Source organism: Anabrus simplex, chromosome 1, assembly GCF_040414725.1.
Source record: "Anabrus simplex isolate iqAnaSimp1 chromosome 1, ASM4041472v1, whole genome shotgun sequence".
Lineage (NCBI taxonomy): Eukaryota > Metazoa > Arthropoda > Insecta > Orthoptera > Tettigoniidae > Anabrus > Anabrus simplex.
In genome coordinates this window covers 1,376,820,745-1,376,844,780 of record NC_090265.1, presented here as the reverse complement: position 1 = coordinate 1,376,844,780, position 24,036 = coordinate 1,376,820,745, and the positions used below count along the sequence as shown (strand labels likewise).

General features: G+C 35.7%; 1 protein-coding gene across 5 annotated transcripts in view; it reads left to right on the top strand.

Annotated features, from left to right (window-relative positions):
- Positions 1–24,036, top strand: part of LOC136858362 (peripheral plasma membrane protein CASK) — a 429,548-nt gene that overhangs the window by 292,992 nt on the left and 112,520 nt on the right. The window contains exon 7 of one of the 5 annotated variants that reach the window (XM_068228998.1): positions 10,564–10,620. The exons of the other annotated variants lie outside the window; for them this stretch is intronic. Coding sequence (XP_068085099.1) covers positions 10,564–10,620 — 57 coding nt within the window. The remainder of the gene's footprint in view (positions 1–10,563; positions 10,621–24,036) is intronic. 5 annotated transcript variants of the gene reach the window in all.

Sequence of the window (24,036 nt, the reverse complement as noted above, 5' to 3'; positions counted from 1 at the left end):
GAGGTGTTGATGATTTTTGTTGTGAAAATAACCTTGGATAGAAGAATACCTTGACTATCCCCCATATCCAAAACATGCCATCACAACAAGTGAGGGTGCAATTGAGGCTTCAAGGGTATACAGCACTGAAAAAAGAAAGGCAAGGGGAAAATTTGCTACTACTGATATAGTTATAGACTATTGTCTCTTTCTACTTTTTATTGGTCTTTTCTCAATCTAGACTGCTGACATCAAAATTCATTTAAAGAAACATAAAAGTAGTCAAAATACTTCTGTACAATTATTAGAATTTTAGGTATTCCTATGAAAAGAACAAAGTTCTGGGAATTTCAAAACTGTTTTCAGCAATTTATACCTATTTAGAGTTTATAAATTTTTCTGAAACAGAACTTTTACATCCTCTTATAATAATTAGATGGGATCTGCTGTTATGTATTGGAAGTTTCAGGTGAGTTTTGAAAGAGAGATTTGAAGCCACTTATTTGCAAAAATTATACATTCATTTGCTTGCAAATATGTTTTTATTTGATTTTACTTCACCTTCGTTTGAACTGTTTTGTTTTCAGGCCACATTCCACTTCTAAAATGTAATATGTAAAATAAGGTTTCAAAAATCTCATATATGTATATGCACTTTGCCAAAAACTCAGGTTTGCTTTTAGTCTCACATGTACTATATCCAGTGGTTCCAGCAGATCACATACCACAAGAAGTTTATATATTTTTAGAGTTTTTTGTATATACTTTTTTCATGTTGGTTCAGTTGATGAGCAACTTCATACTTTTCTCCAATGCTAGACATTGAGGAATCATTTCCAACACTAGACATTCAAGAAGGATTATTTGGCAATCCAGTTCATTGAGGTGGAAATATGAGGAACTTCAATTTAAATTCAGATGCCTCCTAAGTGCATTCTGTACATACTTGAGAGACAACTTACTTGAGGGTACTGAAATCTTAGAGTGCTGATATGGATGTGATGTTGATATGATGATGATAATTGTAATAATTATGATAACGACTAACATCTTTATTGTTGACACATTCATAGCTTAGAGTAGTCATTCATTATCTGTTAAAACTCTATATTTCATTGTTCTAAACTTACTTTTTACACATGAAGTCTGTCCTTTAGTTGTTACTAAATTTGAATCAGTGTTAGTGTCACTGAAGTATCATAAATATGATAAATCTTGAAACATGGTACCAATGACCTTGCTGATAAATCCTGAGAAGAACCTATAGTATATTGTTTCTTTCACAAGATGTATCCATATGGTTAAATCAACAATTATTTATAGTTTGGCCACCAATATGTTGTTGCTCACCTAGCACCACCCAGAGAGTGCATGCAAGGTAATAAGGTAAATCCTGTATATGTGAGCAACATTTATTCTATATATCTATATCTATAACCCAGGAGGTTATAATTTTCCACATAGGACATGGATATGTTTGAATCCACTTTGTATGAAACACCAAGGTTGAGCATACTTACTGCATAAATGAGGCTTCCATAGTTCACCTACCTTTGACTGCTGAGTGACATATTCAACACTAGAGCATATCATATTTGAGTACCTTCTTTGCTCATACCAAAGACTACAGGCAGACTTAATAGATGTCCTTATTAACGCAATTCAGTGGCTTAATGATCTGAATATCCAGTTGTGACTGTTTATGATGCTTCTTATAACATGCTGATATCATCATCATCATCATCATCATCACCTTGCTGATAATACTGTACTGTACTTCCTTCACTCTGTGTGTGTGTGTGTGCGCACACGCGGTGATTTGGGGAAAGGGAGAAAAGGAAGTACAAAGGAGACTGGACATTTGGAATGAAAATCTGAAGGAGTTTGGAATGGTAATTAGTAAAAAGAAAACTGTAGTCATGCACTGTGGAAAAGAGAAAAAGAGAAGCCAAGTGAACATAGATGGAGGACGGTTAGAGAATGTAGAACAGTTTACATACCTGGGTAGCATTATTAATGGAAGTAATGAAATCAACCCTGAAATTAATAACAGACTAAGTAAAGGTACAACATTTTATCATCAAATCAGAGAGCTTTTATGGGATGACAAAGTACCCAAGAGAACGAAATTAACAGAATATAAACAGTATTTCATACCAATTGTAACATACGACTAGAAACACTGGTAACTAATAAGTGAAAAGATAGTAAGATCCAAGCAGTAGGAATGAAATTTTTAAGAACATCGGTTAAAAAGACAAGAAGAGATAGAATTCAAAATATTAAAATCAGAGAAGAGCTGAATATAGAACTATTAGTACAGAAGATACAGAAAGCAAAACTGAGATGGTTCGGACATGTAAAAAGGATAGGAAAGGAACGGGTAGCAAGAAGGGAATTGGAAAGAGAAGTTAAGGGAAAGAGACCAGTTGGAAGACCAAGAAGAAAGTGGATGGATCAGATCTGGAAGGACATTAGAGAAGCTGGATTGGATGTGGCGGAAATAATGGAGCAGGAAAAGTGGAAGAGCAGAAAGGAGTGGAGGAGGCTTGTAAACCACACCCAGGCGACTGGAGTGGGACATTGATGATGATGGATCCAGAAATGCTTTATTTTCCTGTTAGAACTCATTTTCTACAACTCTACATAGTACATTAGTCATGGAAAACACAGAGGAGTAGAAGGTACCAGCATATCACATGAAACTCTTTCTTACATGAAATGTTCAAAATGTCCTCTGTCAAAAGTGGTGCACGCATCAGTCCGACATCGGATTAAATCCCGGATACCCAATGGACTTTCTGTAATAGGATAATGTTAGCTGACTAAGTAGAACTATAATGGAATAGAATATACTTAAGATCAAAATTTTTTGTTAATGGTTTAATAATATATAGCAAATGTTTATCATTGTTGTCCATCCGTACCTTAAGAGAGCATTTTGTGAGATGTCTAATTCAAATTAAATCCTGAATGCACTGATATGGCAGACTGAATAGATTAATACACCTAAGAACAAAATCTTGTTTTAGTAGTTTAATATATATATAGCAAATGTTTATCATTGTTATCCGTCCATATCTTAAAAAATCATCTGGTGAGATTTCTAGTTTGAATTGTTCATAGGTCATGCACATTTATAGAAGAAAAGTATCTGTAGTCCTATACTACATGCAAAGACTGCCAAAAATTTAGCTGCAGTATTAAAATGAGGAACTTCCTTTGTTATTCTGGAAATGACAACTTTCATGGAAGGTAGGCCTTTAATTTTGAATTTTTGTAAGCCTTGTTCTGAACAATAATTCCTGCTATATCTCTTCTGTACTGGTGGTATATACTGTGGATAAAAAAATGTAAGGCAAGAGAGCAAAGGTAACCACATTTTTCTGCAAACAGTACTCTTATTATATACTGTAGCTTGAGAAATTACCTTGTATGGCCTATTTCTGTCATGTAACGCTTTTAATTCCCAATACTGCCAAAAGTTTAAGATTGGCAGAAGGGCTGGTACGTGCTTACCTGCTTACCTCCATTGGGGATGTGCCTGCAAAGAGTTGCATCCTTGGGATGAGGGTACAAATTTTCATTAACTTGTGTGACATGTTTAATTTAAAAGTTTGGTCACATGCCCCATCTCAAAATAAATATGCTTGTGAGATATACATGTTTGTATTATGAATTAGAGGAATCTTTCATAGAACCTTAAACATATAATACCTCAGCAATTTTGGATTGCAAAATCAATATCAGTAACTGTTTTACGTGGTTTCAGTATGTTTTTTTAAGAAGATTCTGCCCCTCACTTACCAAGTTTAGCAGTCAACATATCCCATTATTTGAAACTGGTATAATGTGAAGTACTGCTATGAAGAAATTATCACCCTTTTCTCCCACTGTCATGATTGTGAAACAAAATGCACATAATACTGTACCATAAACTTTAAATTAGGACATGTCATGAGGATGCAGGATTCAAGACTTCTGAAACAACTAGTACAACACAATCTCATCTCAAAAATTACCACAACAGGATGTAAATGGATCAGAGAAGTAAGAGAGGATCTGAAGGAAATAGGCCTTACAGCAGAAGACACCATAAATAAGATAAAATTGAATACAAAACTCAGGAATACAAACCTCCACTTTACCCTTACATGAAACGAATCAACAACAAACATATTTTCAACCGAGGAAAGGGCATGGAGATCGGAGCATGTGAAGAAGTACTGAGAGGACCGCAAAGCCCGAACAATCCCTTCAAAGAGACCTGAATGATGGACTGACTAAACTGATCCTATGCGGTCATAAAAGAAGAAGAAGAAACTTGAATTTAAAGAAAAGAAAAAAAGCAAGTGATCATATTACTTGCCAGAAACATGCCACCATTTGCAAGCTTCAATCTTAATTTATTATAGTTTCTACTTATGTTCAGATGACTAATCTACTAATAAAAATGTCTAGTCAAATTGTGTCTTGGGGAGACAATGACAAGATAAGAGATTAATGTTAAATCTAGGTAACATAAAATATGAAATATTCATCCTAATTGTCTCATCTCACTCATTATCATATATTTACATTTCTACGAGTTTTTGATGTATTCTATCCATATTTTTGAGTCACTTATTGGCTTATCTTTCATTCAATGCTACAAGTTAAGAGAGCTCAGACCATCTCTTAGTTCTGAGAGCTAGCAAAGGGTGCCAAAACTAGCTTTACTGGATGACTAAGCAATCCAGACAGTTGTTAAAACTCCCTTAACACTCCCTTCTTTAGAGAAAGTTGAGGAGAACTATGACTATTGGATTATCAATGCTGGTACTTCCCCTCTCCTGCTCTGTCATATCCCTTGAAATGCAGTGTGCAGCTATGCCACTTGCACTGCACAATGCATTCACCAACCTCCACAGGAGCAAGCAAGATACTCATACCTGTATTAAGCTATTTTTTAAGCAAGTGCCTGATAGTTATAAATGGGAATGGCTGAAATGAAAATCAAGTCTCATATGCCTAATGTTTTATGTCTGAAAATGTTCTGAGTTTCTGCAAACTACTTTTGAAACACCATCCAGGATGAAGGCAGCTGTTGAACAGTTTTCCCTCTCCAAACGTAGAGTTACTATCCTTCACTCTTGATGTCCATTATATAGTGATGATGAGATTTATAATGAACGATTGCCACACAACCATTTTAAGAGAAGCTTCTAAGTTTCAAAATTTCAGTCAGCTTCTAGCATTGGCCGGGTATTAGTGATGGGCAAATGATACCCATGTTCAAGAGGGATCAAGCCAACCCGATGTGCACTGAGGTTCAGGTCTGTTAGAAGCAGCTCGAGCAGTCACATGACTGAAGGCGGGGTCTGATTCAGGCTACAGAGCGAACATGCAGATAAGCAAACAGCTTATGAAGTGAAGCACCGCTCACACCGATGTGTGTCATATATTACTACATTCAGTCATTAACGTATATCTTGTGGGGAAGAAAGGCTGTCCATAAAATTAGAAGGGTTAGATTATGATAATATGCTAGGAAAAGGACAAGGCATGTATCCATAATATTCCCTGCAAATTAACAGAAGTATTTGCTCCCAAGGCAGTACTTGTGTATTTTATAACAACCATATGTTTGACGCAACATTTTGAATACGGTAATATTATTCTTACGTTGTCATGGTTCAGGCAGCTAAGACAGGTGTGTAGCACGGGAGGCGAGGTGCTCCCTCTGTCTTCAATGTTGACGGTTTGAATCCCCTCCTTGTGAAAGAATTATGTTTTTTGCTCTTATAGAAGAACCTGAGTAAGAAAGAATTAATATCTCATCAATCTTGTACACAAATACATGTATCAATATTATTATGCAGCAATGTTAACTATCCTTTCCATGACTCAGGATTTCAAGCTATATCCTTACCAAATTCCAGGTCAATCAGTCCAGTAGTTTACAATCCTATCTGGAACAAACAAAACAGACACTATCTCAGTTTTGGTAATAGTATAGATGACCTGCATGAACTGATGACAAATGTGTCGAACAACTGAAGACGAAATATCACATTTTTAAAGTCATAACTATTCAAATATGTAACTATTTTGACACTATACAATATACTTTGTTTTCCTTTTTCTGTATTTATACAGCTCAAGCTACACATTTTAGTAGACAATTCATTATTCTGAGGAGACATTTGTAACGAATCATTGCACAAATACAAGTTCTGTCTGTCTCCAAAATACAGCTACGGGTTGAAATGATTATATGTACAAAAGACATGGAAGTAACAGTAAACATAGGATGAACCAATACTGTCCAACATAATACTCTCACATGTGCTTCTCAGTTCCTTGGGTGTTAGTAAGAGTAGGCTGCTAGGTTGTTTGAACTCTGACATCATCTTTTTGAGCAGCTCAAGCCGGGCTCAAGCACATCACTACTGGGTATCATAAAGTGATATTGTAGTAATCCAGTTGGTAATCCAGCCTTTGCCCAGTGATGTCTCCAGAGACAACCAATTCAGTATAAAATAGCTGCTCCTTTTTTTCCATTCTTTAGTCTGAACCATCTCATTATCTTTATAGCAGCTTCTAGTTTTCAGTACAGTTCACCACCATTCTTTCCTTATCCTCCACTAATGAAGTCTGCAGCCAAAAACTTTGGATGCGATCGTTTTCTTTTATGAGTAGGCTTTTATGGTAGGTCACTGCTTCAAATCTCTTTCCTATGCATGTTTAAATAGTGAAATTTGTATAATTTACTATAGTTTCTACATCCGTTCAGAAGACTAATGTACTAATAAAAATGTCTATCAAATTGCATCTTAGGGAAACAAGGACAAGATTAAGAGATTAATGTTAAATGTAGATAACATAAAATATGAAATATCCATTCTACTCGTCTCACCCCACCCATTTACATATTGATTTACACCTCTAAGAGTTTTTCGTGTATCCTATCAATATTTTTGAGTCACTTATTGGCTCAGCTTTTCTTCAATACTACAGGAATATTACTTTACATTTTGCATTTTAACCATTACCGGTAATATTTATATGATCAAAGGTAAAACCAAATACATATAGCTGCACATGGTATTGTAATTAATGCAGTAGCTTCCTGCCCAGTTGGTCTCAATTCAGTATTTGTCTGTGGCTTAAGACAGAAGAGTTGGGCTCAAGAGAACAGTAGAGAAGTGAAGTGGGTTAAAATCTCTCTCCATGTAATCTTAGAATTGATTTTCCATTGTTTCTGCATGTTAACTCCCAGTGAATATTGGGAGATTAATCTAACCTACAGACTATGGCTGCTTCCTTCCTAATCCCAGATCCAGTTAATTACAAATACACTATGTAGGTACTCATGCTAATCATACACGATCCCATTCACACCAAGTTCATAGTGCTGTTGACCATGATGTACCTACTAAGCTGCATAGAACAGAACTGGAGGAAAATGGATACATTCCTTTCTGAATCCAAGTAATGAAATTACTGAGGTTATATAATCCATAGGCTCAAACTAAGAGAACTATCTGTGCATGACTGTGCTATATAAATATAACTTTGGTAATGAATAATAGAATGTCTTTACATTAGACATTATAAGAAAAATTATCAACATATAGGCACCAACTTATCTTTTTCTATAGCTACAAATATTGTTTGGTTCTTAATGATTATCATTATGTTAAGTAAAAGTACCAGTATGTCAGATTCTTGAAGATTATATGAGTTCAAAAGAATTAAGCTAATGCTTTACCATGAGAAGTTTAATTTGGTACTGTTCTTGGATACCATAATTATCTGCAGATGAAATCATAGTCATATATTTTATAATTTGTCTTCTTTGCTTTTTCCAAATGAAATTGTTTATAACATCATGAATGAGGCTACTTTCCATCATTTGAAAGTACAGTATATAAAAGGATTAAATATTGGATTATATATAAAGATGATATTTTAAATGAGACTGAATAAAGTAATGAAGGAAATCAAAGTGGTTACTTTATCATTTATGAGCACTTGTCTAGTATCTTTACCATCAATTAAATTCATAATTCAGAACAAATAATAAAAATACTTTTTATTTCAAAGTTGCATCAGTTAGACTTATCTTACAAGAAGTTTTGTTGGAGGTTTGTTTGAAGTTTCAGACTTGAAATATGGTTTATAGGGATTGTTTAAGAGTTCAGAGTATTTAATATTTTAGTACTTACAATATTCAGTGGAAAAATACAGTATCATAAATATCTCTCACAGTACTTTTCTCATTAGCATACTGCCACTTCTCATTTCCTGTGGGTGTTCTTTATAACTGAATGTGCTTTTGTTAAAGTGGTTTCTTAATGGATATTATCTTCCTGTTCTCTCTTTCTTTCTCCTTTTCCGTGTGTCCTTGTCTATGTAGTGTGTAGTCACTTAGAATAAGGATTGCCAACATTTTGACTACTTCAGTTTTTTGACAGAAGATGATAATACTAGGGTAAATCCTCTCTGAAATGTATTACAAGTCAGATGCTTCATGGGAAGTAAATTTAAGATTGTGAATTGAGCTCCTGATTTTTGTTTATTTCTTCCTATATTTCTCACTCTATGATTCATTTCTTTCATGCAAATATTAAATGAACTCTGTCAATTGACCATTTCAGAATTAAACCTGCATAACATCATAAGCACAGAGTAATTTGAATTCACTATATAGCCATGAAGGTCCTTAGAGGAGTGGAAGGTAAAGTCTTCCACTATTCCTAACCTCGACAATAAAAGGGATAGAGTTGTTAGCCTTTGCTCCCAGGAATTAACCTGCAACTCATTTTTGGTGTAGACTGAGTGAACCTCAAGGTTATGTGCCACTATATGGTAAAGAATTCTTACTACTTTCCATATTAGGTATGGTTCTTCAAACTCAGTAAATTAATTAATTCTACAAACATTTATTTCTACAGTCATTTCACATCTAGCTTCTTTCAAAACTGCCTAAAATGACTGCAGAATTGCAGATGAACTATGCTTAGGTCTCAGGCTTAAATTAAGCGTACATATATAGCTTTCCATTTGCCAAAATGCAAACTGTGAAGTTTTGACATGTACGTCTACAGTTTTGGAACTGTAGGCTACTTGGACAAGTGAGTGTTACAAAAGTATGAAATTTTGAAAATAAAAATATTTCCTAGACAGCACATGTGACAACAGTGTTCAATACCTCATTATAAAGAGGAGGGACCATTGTTCCCAGCAACAAGAGTCTGACTTTAGTTGATCCATTAGCGTCACTATCTTGAAGTACTAAAATTGGTGTACTACATAGCCAACATTTAGTAAGTTATAGCTCTGGGCTCAGATGTGGTAGGTGTGAGGTGTCATTTGATTTGTCTCAGTGAGGTCTACAAGTGTAAAGAAAATACAAAACAAATAGAGAATATTCGAGAAAATTGTGGTGCAAGGAAGTGCAAAAAAAGAAACTAACAAAATGTCACAGCATATGGACAATAAATGGCTTCAAAATGATCGAAATTGCATTTGAGAGGATGAAATGGCCTGTCAGAATTCTGAAAAGTCCAGAATCACTAATGCTGTGCATCAAAAGACTTTTTATTTTATTTGCTTCACATCACACCGACACAGACAGGTCCCATGATGACGATGGGATAAGAATAGGAGTGGGAAGGAAGAGGCTGTGGCCTTAATTAAGGTACAGCACCAGCATTTTCCTGGAGTGAAAAATGGGAAACCATGGAGAACCATTTTCAGGGCTGGCGACAGTAGGGTTCGAACCCACTATCTCCCAAATGCAAGTTCACAGCTGTGCAACCCTAACCACACGGTCAACTTGCTCGTTCAAAAATAAAAAGGCTTATCAAGAGCGTCTGAAATTTAAGGTGGTATAGCTTCTGGTGGCAAGTTCTGCGCTAGTGGAGCTCCAGCCGAGCACATTTTATGTCCCAGAGGTGGAAAATGATTTGGAACTCATGAACATGGATACTGATCACCCTGATGATTATTAAGGGGCTTCAGAGCATGCTTTGAAGCTCCCATAACTCTGTGTGGCACAAATATAGATTTAACTTTTGCCTGTAATACTGACATAAATTTCTTTCCATATTTATGTTACTTCTCATATCATAGACCCTTTGTGTACTGACTTTGTTTTGAAAATGTATGGATTTGTTTAGAATTAAGATACAAAATGACGATAATGAAATTTCAAATTCATACTGACTATATATGTCATTTTGAAAATCTCTATCATGCAGTAAGTATTCTGCATTGAAGTTTGTGCCTGTTACACCGACACAGCCCTGTTGTTTTTATGTTTTGTTTCACTATAGATTTTCTTTATCACCAGCTAAGTAACCTTCTTGAGGAAGAAGTTTCCTTTGGGAGGGGTCTCAGATATCCATCATAATAAATAACAGAAGAATATACCTTGTATTACCAGTTACCCTTTTTTATATCAAAATATTTCAATATGCTTGAAACAGTTGATCTCCCTCTCTGTTTCATTCAGAAAATGTTGAAATAGTTGGCAGTCCTTACTAGAAATGATTTGTGTTCCGGTCTGTTGTATTTCTCGTTGTTGGTATGCTGTAGATGGGGACACAGATGGAGGATGCACTTCTCACAAAGACGGATGTGATGGCACAACAGGTATGGGGCATGCTGTTCCCCTTCCTCAAAGCCTGAAATCTGAATTGCATTGCTATTGAATGTTAATGTTGTTTCTGTTGTTTATCAAGAAGAAAAGTTTTATTTTGCATTTTATACCTAGGTAGAGGTTTATAATCAAGTCAACTGAATTAACTGATGTTTAAATTTCTAGTTTCTAATGGTTATGCATTTGTTTGAAAAGAGTCTTTGATAATCTTCTAACCAGAAACCTATTAATGAATTATTAGAGGATACAAAAAGGTACTGGAGAGCCAGCTTTATTACTATGGAACTTCAGCACCCCATATCTTTAACTCTGTCTTTTGCAACTACGCATATTTTTAACATTCTTTTTCTTTTTGTTTCTTTTATTGCAGTTGCCCATGTGCATGCTTTTGTTAGCACGTCAGTTATTTGGTACTTCTTTCATGCAAAACTTCATGGAAAACCATTCATTTGTCATTTTTTTAGTTTTGATTCTCGTAAAGATACATAAAAATGACATTTTTTCTGGAGTAGATAAAGTATATGCTTCAAGAATTTCTTCATTTTGCATTATTTCACTTTATTTTGCAGTTTTATGGTTATATTGATATCTAGTTTTCAGTAGGCTCTGATCCATATTTAGTTGTTCTGAAAGCTCATGTGAAAAACATATCTCACTACAAGTTAGTTTTATCATTCGTAAAGCAAATAGCATTATTAGTTTTATCATTTTTAAGTTCCTCCAGTAAAGTACTTCTATTGTAGTGACTATAGAATGGTCAGCAGACAAGAAATAATCTGAATTAGATGCCAGTATCTTTATAGATGATGGTAAAAATTAAATAACGTTCATAAAAATAAATAGTTTAACTTCAGTCAAAGATAAACTCTGTGCATATATATATATCTATGTATAAGTATGGGAGTATTGTAAAAAAAAAGTATGAAAAATACAAAAAATTGAATAAGGAGAATTGAGAAAGAAGACACTAGATATATGGGATGTTTGCATCTTCTGCATTTTGTGTGAGGTAAGCCTCTGTGTTTTATCCATCTGTGTTTACCCTGTGTGTTGACTGATGAAAAAGGAAAAAAATAATAGTTAGCCTATATGAATGTTTGTTCCCCTGCTGAATTAAATTATGTAACACCCCCTTGAAGTAGAAATCTAATAAACATAATCTTCTTTGTGTGCACAACTTTTATTTTTCTCCAGATAGATAAATCTGTAGGAACTGCTTCTTTGTTACGATCAAGTGGATGGTGGTGGTACTTTTTGTTTAAAGAGGCAAAGATTATCAGCTCCTTGTAACATAAATTGAAGGGGACATGGGAGTAGTTCAGACTTGTCAAGAATGAGAGAGTGTGTGTTGAGAAAAGGAATTGTCATAAGAAACAGGAAAATAAAATATTACCTAGGCCTTGCCAACCTTCTGCTCTTTGAGTTAGAAAAGTATAAGGCTTGATTAAGTGAGTTCAGACAGGAAAAGTTAATAAACATCAGGGTTAATCATCAAATGTCTTGCAAACTCTGAGCTCCTAGGGGTGGGGAATGTTTTTATTTTTTATGGTATGCCCTTTTATAAGAATTCTTTGGGTTCTCTCTAATACTTGGCTGATTTTATGCAGAATAAGCCTAACCTAAACTCATGAACAATCAAGGAATTATTAAGAGAAGTATTATGATTGCAAAAGTAACACATCAAAATGGAATTTCATTACATTATTTTTTTCAATGGAATATGATATTTTGAAATATTTAATTATAGAGGAAAATATTAAACCCTTGATGTTATTCTCAAACTTTCTATTCCTTAACCATTGCAGGGTCTAAAAAAACTCTCATGCCTCTTTGCAATACAAATTCAGACGCTAAAAACATCTCCAATAAATTCCTGTATTAAAGTATATAATAGAACATCAATTTGAATAAAAACAAGTTGTATAAAATATAAAACTGATGACTGGCAACAAGTTTTAATGAAATACTGTCAAACTTTAGTGGAATTTTTTTTAAAGGATGTTGCAGAAATCAATATATTTGTAATTATAGAAATAATTTATAGTAGTTTTCTCTAAACGATGAGTAATAGATCCCATATTCATTGCAGCCAGTGGTCTCTTTAAAGCATTTCTGCATGTACTACATTGTCTGGCTCCTTGAATGAGGGTCATTGTAGTGGCCTGCAGTTCAGAGGACCTTGGATTTGATTTCTAGCAAGGTCAGGGATTTTAATCTTAAGTGGTTAATTCCCTTGGTTCAGGGACTGGGAGTTAGTGCTGTCCCCAACATTGCTGCAACTCATACACCACATACAGCAATCTCCTCCATTACAATAACATGCACATTTTCTACGCATGACTGATGCTGCCCACCCTTGTTGAAAAGTCTGTATTACAAGATCACTATCAGGCCAGAAATAGTTACATGAAATTATTATGTATTATATACTATGCTGGGAGTAATGTGACCTTTAGGTAGTGTTTTCACTTACAAATAATCGAAGGAATGCACTCGATACATAGCAACATATAACTGTACTTGTAACATATAACTGACCATATATCATGTCTCTTTTATAGAGCCTTGAGAGGTATCTAAATTTCTTAATACCATAAAATCACAACAGCACTGGATTTTAATGCGAGGGTAAGTGGCGGCTAACCACCTTAATTCCAGACCATTTAAAAATACTATTGGAAACTAAAATATTTATTTTTCTTATTCCATTATAAACTGTTTATGCTGATGTATGTCTTCGGTGCTCCAGACATAAGGTTTATAGCTTTAGAACTGATTTCTTTGCAGTTTTCTACGTTATCTTATGATTCAAATTCTCTTCCAAAAATTTCTGGAAATAAATGTTGTCTTCTGCTATTATCCAGGATGGTAAATGTTAAACAATGGAGAATTCTGAAGATTTGTCATTTAAATGACAGTAATCCCAAGTTGAAGTAAGAAATATGATAATTTATATGGTTTCTGTCTGCTTGTGTTTAAACAATACCATAAACTTTAATTCATTACACGCTGTATAAAAACAATAGGAAGGCTGTATCTGACATCAAATATGTTTAGGAGTATGTAGAAGTACTGCAAGATCTGTCTAAAATCTCATCCAAATACGGTTACTTATCCTCCAGAGGAAATATTACTCTCCGTAAGGTCTCCGGGGAGTCTATCAACATACAGTGATGCATATTATCTAGCCATGGAAGCTTCATCCCATGTAATTAGCTGTGCAGATTTGATGTCAGATGCAGCCTTACTATTGGTTTTTGAAGATGATACCAAGGTTTTATGTAGTTTTAAAGGTAACTGTAATTTACTATCAGCTGTATGACCATTTGGTAAGAGCTTGGTGGCATTGCCTGTCCATGCCACTGATATAACTTCCAACTCAATATTAAAACACTTCTGCATCAAACTTTGGCACTGAATTTTGCTGTATATTAGAAGCAGACTTTTGAAACAATGGATATGGGACGTATTCCACAAATTTATAATGAGTGATCGGGAAAGTGCGAGGAAAAGGTAATTGGACTGAATTACAGTTACCTTAGAAATATTTTGTGCAGTTAAAATTACAAATTACTTTTCAGCAAGTAATCAGTAAAATTACAATTACTTCACAGAATGCTAGTCTTCAGGAAATCACTGGCATTCTTTTTTGCTTGGGGTTGGAATGATAACAAAGTTTGCAAGGAAAGAGATGTTACTTAACATTTTTCTTTTTTTGTGATTTCGTAGAGACATAAAGTGGCTATCATTACTAAATGAGACTAAGCATGATACCTTAGAAATTTCAAAAAAATATATATATATTCTCATATTTTTTATTTTAGCATTTCAAATAATTTGCCACTTGCTTTACAAGTTAGTTGATTCTTAAAATTCTCATCCCTAAACCTCAACCCCTTGGGAGAAAGCGCATCTTTCCAGCAAATGGAAAAATGCTATATGGGGGGCACTTGAATGAACGCCTGCATTTAATTTTATGAATTTCCCAACTGTGATGGATATGTAGGATTCATTATCACTTAACTTTCTACCGATTCTGCTTCCTTGCGATGCATAGGCTATTGATTACTAGGATGTAATGATTAATTTCAAGAACTAAATTACCGGTACATGGTTCGTGGTGTGGGTTGCTGTAGTCATGACCCAGTTCATGAACGATGGGCAACAGCTGAGCGGCCTAATAAGTGGCCCTGAGAGTCGGGATACCAGTTGCTATTGAATAGGAGTGGACATCTCGGACATATTCTGAGTCATGGCCTTCCTTGTTCTCAGGCAGCTAGGGCTATACAGTCGACCGGTGGTCCCTATCCCGTTAGAGGAGAGATTCTCACTGGGACTGTGTGTAGGTAGGGTAGCATCCTGCTTCACAGAATTTTCACTGAGCATGCTCAGAATATTTTAAGTAAGCCTTGGATCTATGGGAGTTTTTTTTTTTTTTTACGTCGCACCGACACAGATAGGTCTTATGTCGACAATGGGAAGGTCTGGGAATGGGAAGGAAGTGACCATGGCCTTAATTAAGGTACAGCCCTAGCATTTGCCTGGTGTGAAAATGGGAAACCATAGAAAACCATCTTCAGGACTGCCAACAGTGGGGTTCGAACCCACTATCTCCCGGATGCGAGCTAACAGCTGTGTGCCCCTAACCACACGGCCAACTCGCCCGGTACCTATGGGAGTAACTGAGTCAACTTCCATTCGACATGCGAGGGACTCCTTGGAAACAACTTGGCAAATGAAATGGAATTAGATTGGGAGCTACTAAAGTTAATGGGGCTTATAGAAGAAAGAAAGAACTGGCTGAGACAGCAAAGAGCATGTGTCTGAATGTGTCTGAATGTGTTAGGAGTTAATGATATTCGGGGAAGGGGAGATTGGAAATTATAAAGTGCTCTTGATGGGCGTGAAAACAGGAAGGTCAGAGAGTGGTGTAGGACTGTTCATCAGGAATACTATTTGCATGCAACGTACAGTAGTTTCTGTTAGGCACACAAATAATTATTGAATCCAAGAAGAAGTCATGAGACATTTTGGTAATAACCTGGAAAGACTACCTCAAAAGTGGCAGGGAAACCTTCCTGGATAGTAAGGGAAGGAAAAATTAAATTAATATTCTACCATAAATCTCTTACTCTGACTCTTACTAACCACTCTTTTCTCTTCTGTCCTCTGGCCCACTCCCTTCCAGCACTCAAAGACACATGATTCACGCAGGGAATACTTACCTAGTACAGGAATACAGGGGCCAGATGATTTGGTTGAGACAAACGTGGGGCAGTTTGCATTTAGACCTGTCAATCCTATCAAATACGGATAAACTTAACTATCCACTATGAATCCAAAGTTGGAGTAAAGGAGACAATACAAGTTTATTAAAATAAAATAGAAAAATGAGAATTACAGGTTAAAATATAAGGGTATCATAAATTTTACATTATGTTGATTGATGTTGCCATGGTAACTTGAGGTGGTGGACTTGTGCATGAAGATTAGTAAATGAATAAAATAATTGCCCATGGTGATGAAAGAGAATAACAATGAATAAAAAAGGGATGAGGAAAATAATATAATAATAGTCGTACAACCTGTGTAAATCAGAGAAGATTCCTAGAAGATGTATGCAAAGCTGAACAAAATTTGAACCATACATGGCTCCAGAGTATATATACACGGCACTTATTCATGTACTTGTAGAACAAGATAATATTTGGAGCTCCATACAAGGAACACATTTGTTAAAAGTATATTATTTTCATACAAGAAGTTTGTGAGAAGAAAATTCATGCCAAAAAGCATTTTCAGAACAAAATTACCAAGTATGCAAGACATTCCTTTCACCAAGAGTAAAATCTACAACACTTGACATAATAAATGTGATGTAAGAATGATCCCAGAGAAAATATAAAAGGTAAAAAGCCTAGAATAAAAGCCATGGAGATGCAAAATAAGATGAACGTTCCATTTTGTTGAGTGACTGATGTCATGAGAGGGATTAACCTCTAGAATGAAAACAGAGCAGAATGCTAAGATGATAGGGGAGAAAAATGAAAATGGTTACCACATTTTAAAAATGCAAATAAAGCAATGTATAGCAGATGCACACAGAGACTTACGTCCCATGCACGCAGCATATACAGTTCGGAGGCAAAACAATCAATGCGATGAGCCACGGACAATTTTTTATATATCCACTTTATGTCCACCATTTGGACGCTTTAGTTGCAATTCATATCGCCAAGAAAGTATTATGTGCAGTAATTTAGCATAACAGACACTTTCCATACGTAGTTACATTTAACTAAGTCGATACTGGAAAGTATGGATGGCTTCCTTCTTAAGAAATTACCTTTTTTAGAGAAATTTCATGCTTCTGTGTTACATAAGAAATCCCACTATGTTTCACTGACAGAACTTTATTACAAAACCTGCCTAGCCTGTGAAACCAGCATGGCCACAAATATAATAACCTCCAAAGCATAAAATTGTACATCGCTGATGGAAAACACATTATACAGAACTCATATGAAACACTTTGCATTCTTGGTAACAAAGTGAATAAATTGGCAGTAGAGGACTAATACATTCATTATTTATACAAATTTTATGAAACACTTTGCATTATTGGTAACAAAGTTAATAAAGTGGCAGTAGAGGACTAATACATTCATTATTTATACAAATTTTTTCATGACATCACCAGTTCATAATCATTGACTATTTTATGCAACATAAACATTATTGTACATATACGCATATGGTTTAAAGTGATTTGATAGAATCTGGGGTTGTTCTTGTAGAGCAAAATATGTCATTCTTTGTTTTATAGTGTGTTCTTTTACATGTATGTTATAGTGTTATATTTTTAATTTGTATGTTTGACAGACTGGAAAGCTGTTAAGTTACCTAGTAAGTCAATACTGGAAAGTAGGGCTTCCTTCTTAACAAGTTATTGGTAACATGCTTGGGAAATACAATTGAAATATAACAAAAAACAAATATGCCACACTGAAATAGATGGCCGCCAAAAAGGAGAAAATACAGATGAGAATGAAAACTCCAAATAGAGAGATAGTACATTCCAAGGGAATGCACACCAGACATCCAAGCTTATAACCTACAATCCAACATGGCTTCCAAGAGAATTACAAGTATCCTTGAAATTCTATTCCCAAGAGAAGTCGAAGAAAACTACACTCATGTTCATAATAACCAGAACACCTTGAAAGTCTACAGATAGGAAGTTCATATTCACAGGACATGTGCATTAGTATGTTCTGAAGAAATGGTTAGCATTTGAACCATGTCAGCCCTAAGGTTCAAAGTCCACATCAATATCTCAGTGCACAACCACCGACTGATAAAATGTGCCTGCGGCTCTCGTTGTCACTATAAACTGAAGATAATGGATCAGTGTGACTTGAGCAGACATGCAGGATTCCTGGCTGACGCATGCGAGAACCGTACCATCAAATGAGGTGTTTAAAAGTGGGTGCATTATGGGCATGAGAGAACATGATGCATCCGCTATCCAGGAAATTGCTGCTCGTGTGAGACGAAGTGTGTTCAGCAGTGCAATGGGTATGTACAGAATGATTCAAAGAAGGCCGTAGAACACAATGAGATGGGTCTGGTCACACCACCCAGACCCTCCCTCCTCCCCCCGAGAAGATCAGCACCTCATCCGAATAGCATTGCCGGCCAGATCTGCATCCTCCTCAGCTCTGGCGCAACAGTGGAACAGTGTAAGACATCGTACACTATCAAGAGTAACAGTCCATCACCGTTTATTATGGTCTGGGTAACCGGCGCGTCATCTACTTCTCCGCCTACCTTTGACTAATGTACATAAACATGTTGGACTGTAATGGTGTATGGAACAACGTCACTGGGGACAGGAATGGCAGCAGGTAGTTTTTTCGGACCAATTTGATCTACGTGAATGACATCCTGTGACCCGTAGCCATATCCTTTCTGCATGACACCCCAGACACCATATTTCAGCAGGACAGTGTGCAACCGAATGTTGCTGCACGAACACATGCCTTCTTGTTGTCACAGGATATCAGACTGTTGTCCTGGCCCGCCTGATCACCGGACTTGTCGCCAATCGAAATGTGTGGGATATGGTGTAATGACGGGTGCGGCGCTGCGACCCAATGCCAACCACGAAAGATGAACTATGGAACCAGGTGAATGCAGCATGGATAGCTATACCCCAGGATGCCATTCACGCCTTATACGCATGGATGCCATTACGCATGGAACAAGTTATCAGTGCCCATGGAGGACCCAGTGTCTACTAGGCAACAGGATATGTGCTGAACCTAGGTGACTGAAATGCTTATCGTTTCTGCAGAACATACTAATGAACATGTCCTGTGAATATGAACTTCCTTTCTCTAGTCTTTCAAGGTGTTCTGTTTTTTATGCACATGAATGTAATAAGTGAAAAACACATATACAGATTGCAATATATCACTCCCATCACAGTTACACCACATACCTTTACTTTTGCTTCTATGCCACAAAGCAGGGAATAGGAAGACAAGGCAAAATGTCGAAATAATATTTTCTAGGAGGATACAGTATGACAGCCAGTGAAGAATTAGAAGAACATTGGACTGTATCCCTTTTATATTTCAAAACTAAGGAGGAATATTATCCAACAGCCCTGATGGGTCTAGGCTTACCAGCTGACTGCTGCTCAGTCCGAAGGCCCACAGATTACAAAGTGTTGTGTTGTCAGTGTGACAAATCCTCTCGGCTGTTATTCTTAGCTTTCTAGACTAGGGTCGCCATCTCAACTTCAGATAGCTCCTAGATTGTAATCACATAGGTTGAGTGGATCTCAAACCAGTCCTCAGATCTAGGTAAAAATCCCTGACGTGTCCGGGAATCAAACCTAGGGCCTCTGGGTGGGAGACATACATGCTACCCCTACTCTGTAGGGCCTGCTGAAGGAATATGATAACTACATGATTTTAATCCTACCATGGGAATCGGATATGTAGTCAAAGGAATATATGTTAGGTCAAGAAAATTTGCCATATGAGCATGCACGAGCACACATGAACACAGAGTCGAAGTAGGTTTAGTCATATCTGTTGATTGTATTCATCGTGTATGCTGATTTATTTTTAATTTTTTTTTTTTTTTTTTTTGTGTTTGGTAAATTGTTTTAGAAGGAATTGCATATTTCATACCTGTTCTTTAAGACTGTGTATGACTAACTGAGGGTTAAAGATACATTATCTCATGATTCTCAGAAATATTACAGAGATTACAATAGAGCACACAGTTTGATTGCCAATCATATGTATCATTGGTTCTTTATATTTTGGGAAAATAAGATAAAGTGAAACACTAATTTATGATTTACTATACAAGATTCAGCAATCAGTGAGAAAGAAATTTAAAGTAAGGGATATACTTCTTGATATATCCAAAAGCTTACACTGACCTGCATCATAAAACCCTTTGTCAAAAAAAAAAAAAAAAAAAAAGAAAAAATGTGGAATAAGGATCTGCCTCATTCATGGATAAATTCATTTTTATGTGACTGAAGACAAGTTGTAGAGCTGAAATATTTTGGTCAACTGACGGACTCCATATGCAGTTACTAGAGCCTCACATGTAAAGTTCAATGAAGATCTGTTCTAGGATCACTATTGTTTCTTTTATTTTTTAACAAATCACAGTTGCATATAGGTTCTGCAAAACTGGTGCTGTATGCAAATGGTTGGAATATAATTAATGTATCAGAAAGAAATACAATGGTTCAACAAGATATAAAATGAAATGGTAAAAATGAAAATTCCTGGTTTAGCAATAATAAGCTGAAAACAAACGCTGATGAAACAGTCTGTTTACTTTCACGCTAAACAAACAAAAGAAATAAATCCTCATTTAGTGCAAATGGACAATAAGACAATTAACATAGTGTTGAAAACAACATTTCTGAGTTTGGGGCTACAAACTGACTTAAAGTGGAACACACATATTGATGAGATCAACAGTAAAATAAGAACTGTTACGAAATAAGAATATTAAAAACCAAAAGCAGTACAAGAACTCTGCATCATCTTGTAATCTGCCCTTTGGGCTTACATACCATTGGGATTGTTTGTTTGTTTTTATCTTAAAATTTGAAATAATAATACAGTAGTTATTTGATCCAGCAATCAATCATCCAGAAAGTTCTATTAACCGGAAAATCGATCAAGTGCTTCATTCCAGTTCACTACAGCTGTGAGAGTTTTGAAAATCACTCAATTCTACGAGTGCATGCCAGATGGTGTGGTGTTGCTAAGTTAGCTATTACCTCTGCCATTACAGTTTTGTGCTCAGTGTGTTCTGTGTTGTTTCATTGTCTAATCGCTACTACAGTATCATGGAAGGAGAAGGTTACAAAAAGAAGAAAAGAAAAAATACCGGTACCTTGCATAATAGACTTGAGCATGACAAAGTTAATGAATGATATCTCCGCCTTGTATGTTATTTGTCTCCGAGTGTACAATTTCTCCTGCTTGCAATCCATTTGCACTCAATCTCTGTTTGTGCTTGTACTTCTGATGAATGAACAAGCCAGTTGTAGCATGGAATATGCATCTACACAAACTGCATTCAATGAATTGGGAGAGGATAAGGCTGCATATGGTGGACTGTGTTAAAATCTTTATGCCTGTAATGCTTTTACTCAAACACTTCACTAGCAGTACAGATGGTTCAGCATCAATTTGAGCAATCATTGACAGGTGTGTCCTAGTTATGTGACCTTCATGATTTGTTTAAGTTAGTATTTATAATGTTTATTTTTTTAGTTGGGCTGAGTGGCTCAGATGGTTGAGGCACTGGCCTTCTGACCCCAACTTGGCAGGTTCGATCCTGGCTCAGTCCGGTGGTATTTGAAGGTGCTCAAATACGTCAGCCTCGTGTGTGTAGTTTTACTGGCACATAAAAGAACTCCTGCGGCACTAAATTATCTGAAAACTGTAAAAGTAGTTAGTGGGACGTAAAGCCAATAACATTATTATTATGTTTTAAAGGGTCACCACAGGAATTGGTGAGGAAGCCTGGTGTTGTTCATTCAGCAAACATGCCCCGTCCATTAAGCCAATGGCCAGTTGTGGAGGCTTCTACACTGTTTATGTACACTTTCTCAAGAACTGCAAGATTGGAGGCATGGTTCTCCCATGTGACATATACAGTTAAGACTGGTTTATATATAACTCAGTTCTACATAATTCTGTTTTATTCATACATTTCTGTAGGTCCTAGCAAAATATAACTTGAAAATATTTTAATTTAAACTTCTTTTGTATGTACCTCATTTAAAAATTGAGTGTTATACGTATTCATTTTCATTAAGTGTAATTTATTTGTAAGTAACAAAGTTAAAATAATGTCACCGACATATGCATTTTCATTGCAAGTGATAAAAATCATTGTTATCCGTATTGAAGATACTGAATGTAGGATGCTAAAAGGTTTGTTTTTTCACCTATTCAATACATATAAATTTTATAAATTAGGAATTTATTATTAATTCCACTTGAGACATGTTTCGCCCTTCATTGAGGGCATCATCAGTCAAAATATCACCTCAAGGTAAAAAATCAGGTAGCTGGTTAGTAGTTGACATGTACAAATTAATACATTTTTGTAGTTTTTGTAGTTTTGTAGTTATATTAATAATATGTATTAATTTGTACATGTCAACTACTAACCAGTTACCTGATTTTTTACCTTGAGGTGATATTTTGACTGATGATGCCCTCAATGAAGGGCGAAACATGTCTCAAGTGGAATCAATAATAAATTCCTAATTTATAAAATTTATATGTATTGAATAGGTGAAAAAACAAACCTTTTAGCATCCTATATGCATTTTCTCCGATCAAAACACAGATGAGCCAGAAATGTGACACATTAAAGTCGGCTCGCTTCATTCACTTTGCATATAACTTCATACAAATAATAAAGCAAGGATAAGTAAAAATCATGTTAAATAATACATTAAGCAATGAAATGAACAAAAATGATTGAAATTCACTTTGTGTATAACAAAATATAACTTACTGAGAAGGATATGACATCGTGGTTCATTCATGCATGAAAATAATACAACAACCAGCAGATCAAAAAGGTGCGGAGGTCGAGAATACTTCTCTCCCATGTGCAATTGATACCAAACTTGCAGTAATCAATTTAATATCTCATAAATGATTTATCCTTTTGAATATAGAGGTCATAAATATTTATGTCGACAAATGTCGGCAGTGGGAAGATATAGGTTAAGGAACATTAGAAAGCCATGAACTTGTGTGTTTCATACTCATTACAGCTTTAGTTTTACAGTTTCAGTTCTAAATTAGAGCTCATTAGACGATATAACAAAATGAAATTTTAATTTTTTTATATGAAAGGTATGGAAGTGTACTTAATGAGCCCCTTCATTATGATCGTGAGGTAAAATTAAACTTCAGTTTTGTTCCTCTGCTAGAATAATTACTCTGTCCCACAAAACACTTTTAGATTGAGTGATCCAGAAAAAGTGAAAGTAGGGATACAGCACTGTCACTGGTAGTAGATGGATTACATTTGCTTTCTGGTAAGTGCTGCCAAAGGCAGTGGTCATGCAAAATGCCTTGAGAAAGTAGATTTGTGCAGTGTTGTTAGTGTCAATTTATACAATAGATATCCAATAAGCACTCATCATGGCATGGCGATATATTTCATGAAGTTTTGAATTTTAAGGAGAGTTTCAAAGAGCCCCCATCGTTGGATTTTGGGGGGACTGTTGGAATTTGTTGTATTGGGTGTCACTTGCATCATTCCAGTATTATTATGTGATGGGTTTGGAAATAGCAATACCATAAATGGACATGCTCATTGCAGATGAAATAATCTCATCATCCAACAGGCTGAATTCAAAGGCTTCTCAGCTCATCATTCTAAAATATGAAGAGGCATCAACAGATGTTCCTGAGTCTACTGCCATAATTGTAAAGCAACTTACAAAACAAGACTTACATTTGATGCCTGTTACACTGTCTGTAGCACTTCATCATCATCAATTACTTCACTTACAAGGCAAGGCGTTCGCTTTGCCCGTCCATTGAATTTGTGTACTTCCTTTCTCCGTTGCGGTGGTGGGGGATGTGGCGGGGTTTGGAAGAGTGAACTCACCCCAAATGCAGAATGCACCCTTTTGTACGATTGAATATTGCATCATAAGACTCTTGAACTAGCGACATTCGGCGTCGTTGAATGTATCTGCACTACATGTTCTCTTTGTGTCTGTATAACTGATGTATCCTGCATGGCTATACTGATTTTGTACATGTTGACTGTATGTTGTAATTAAATCTATTACCCATAAGAACTGATTTATTTATGGTGATGATGTA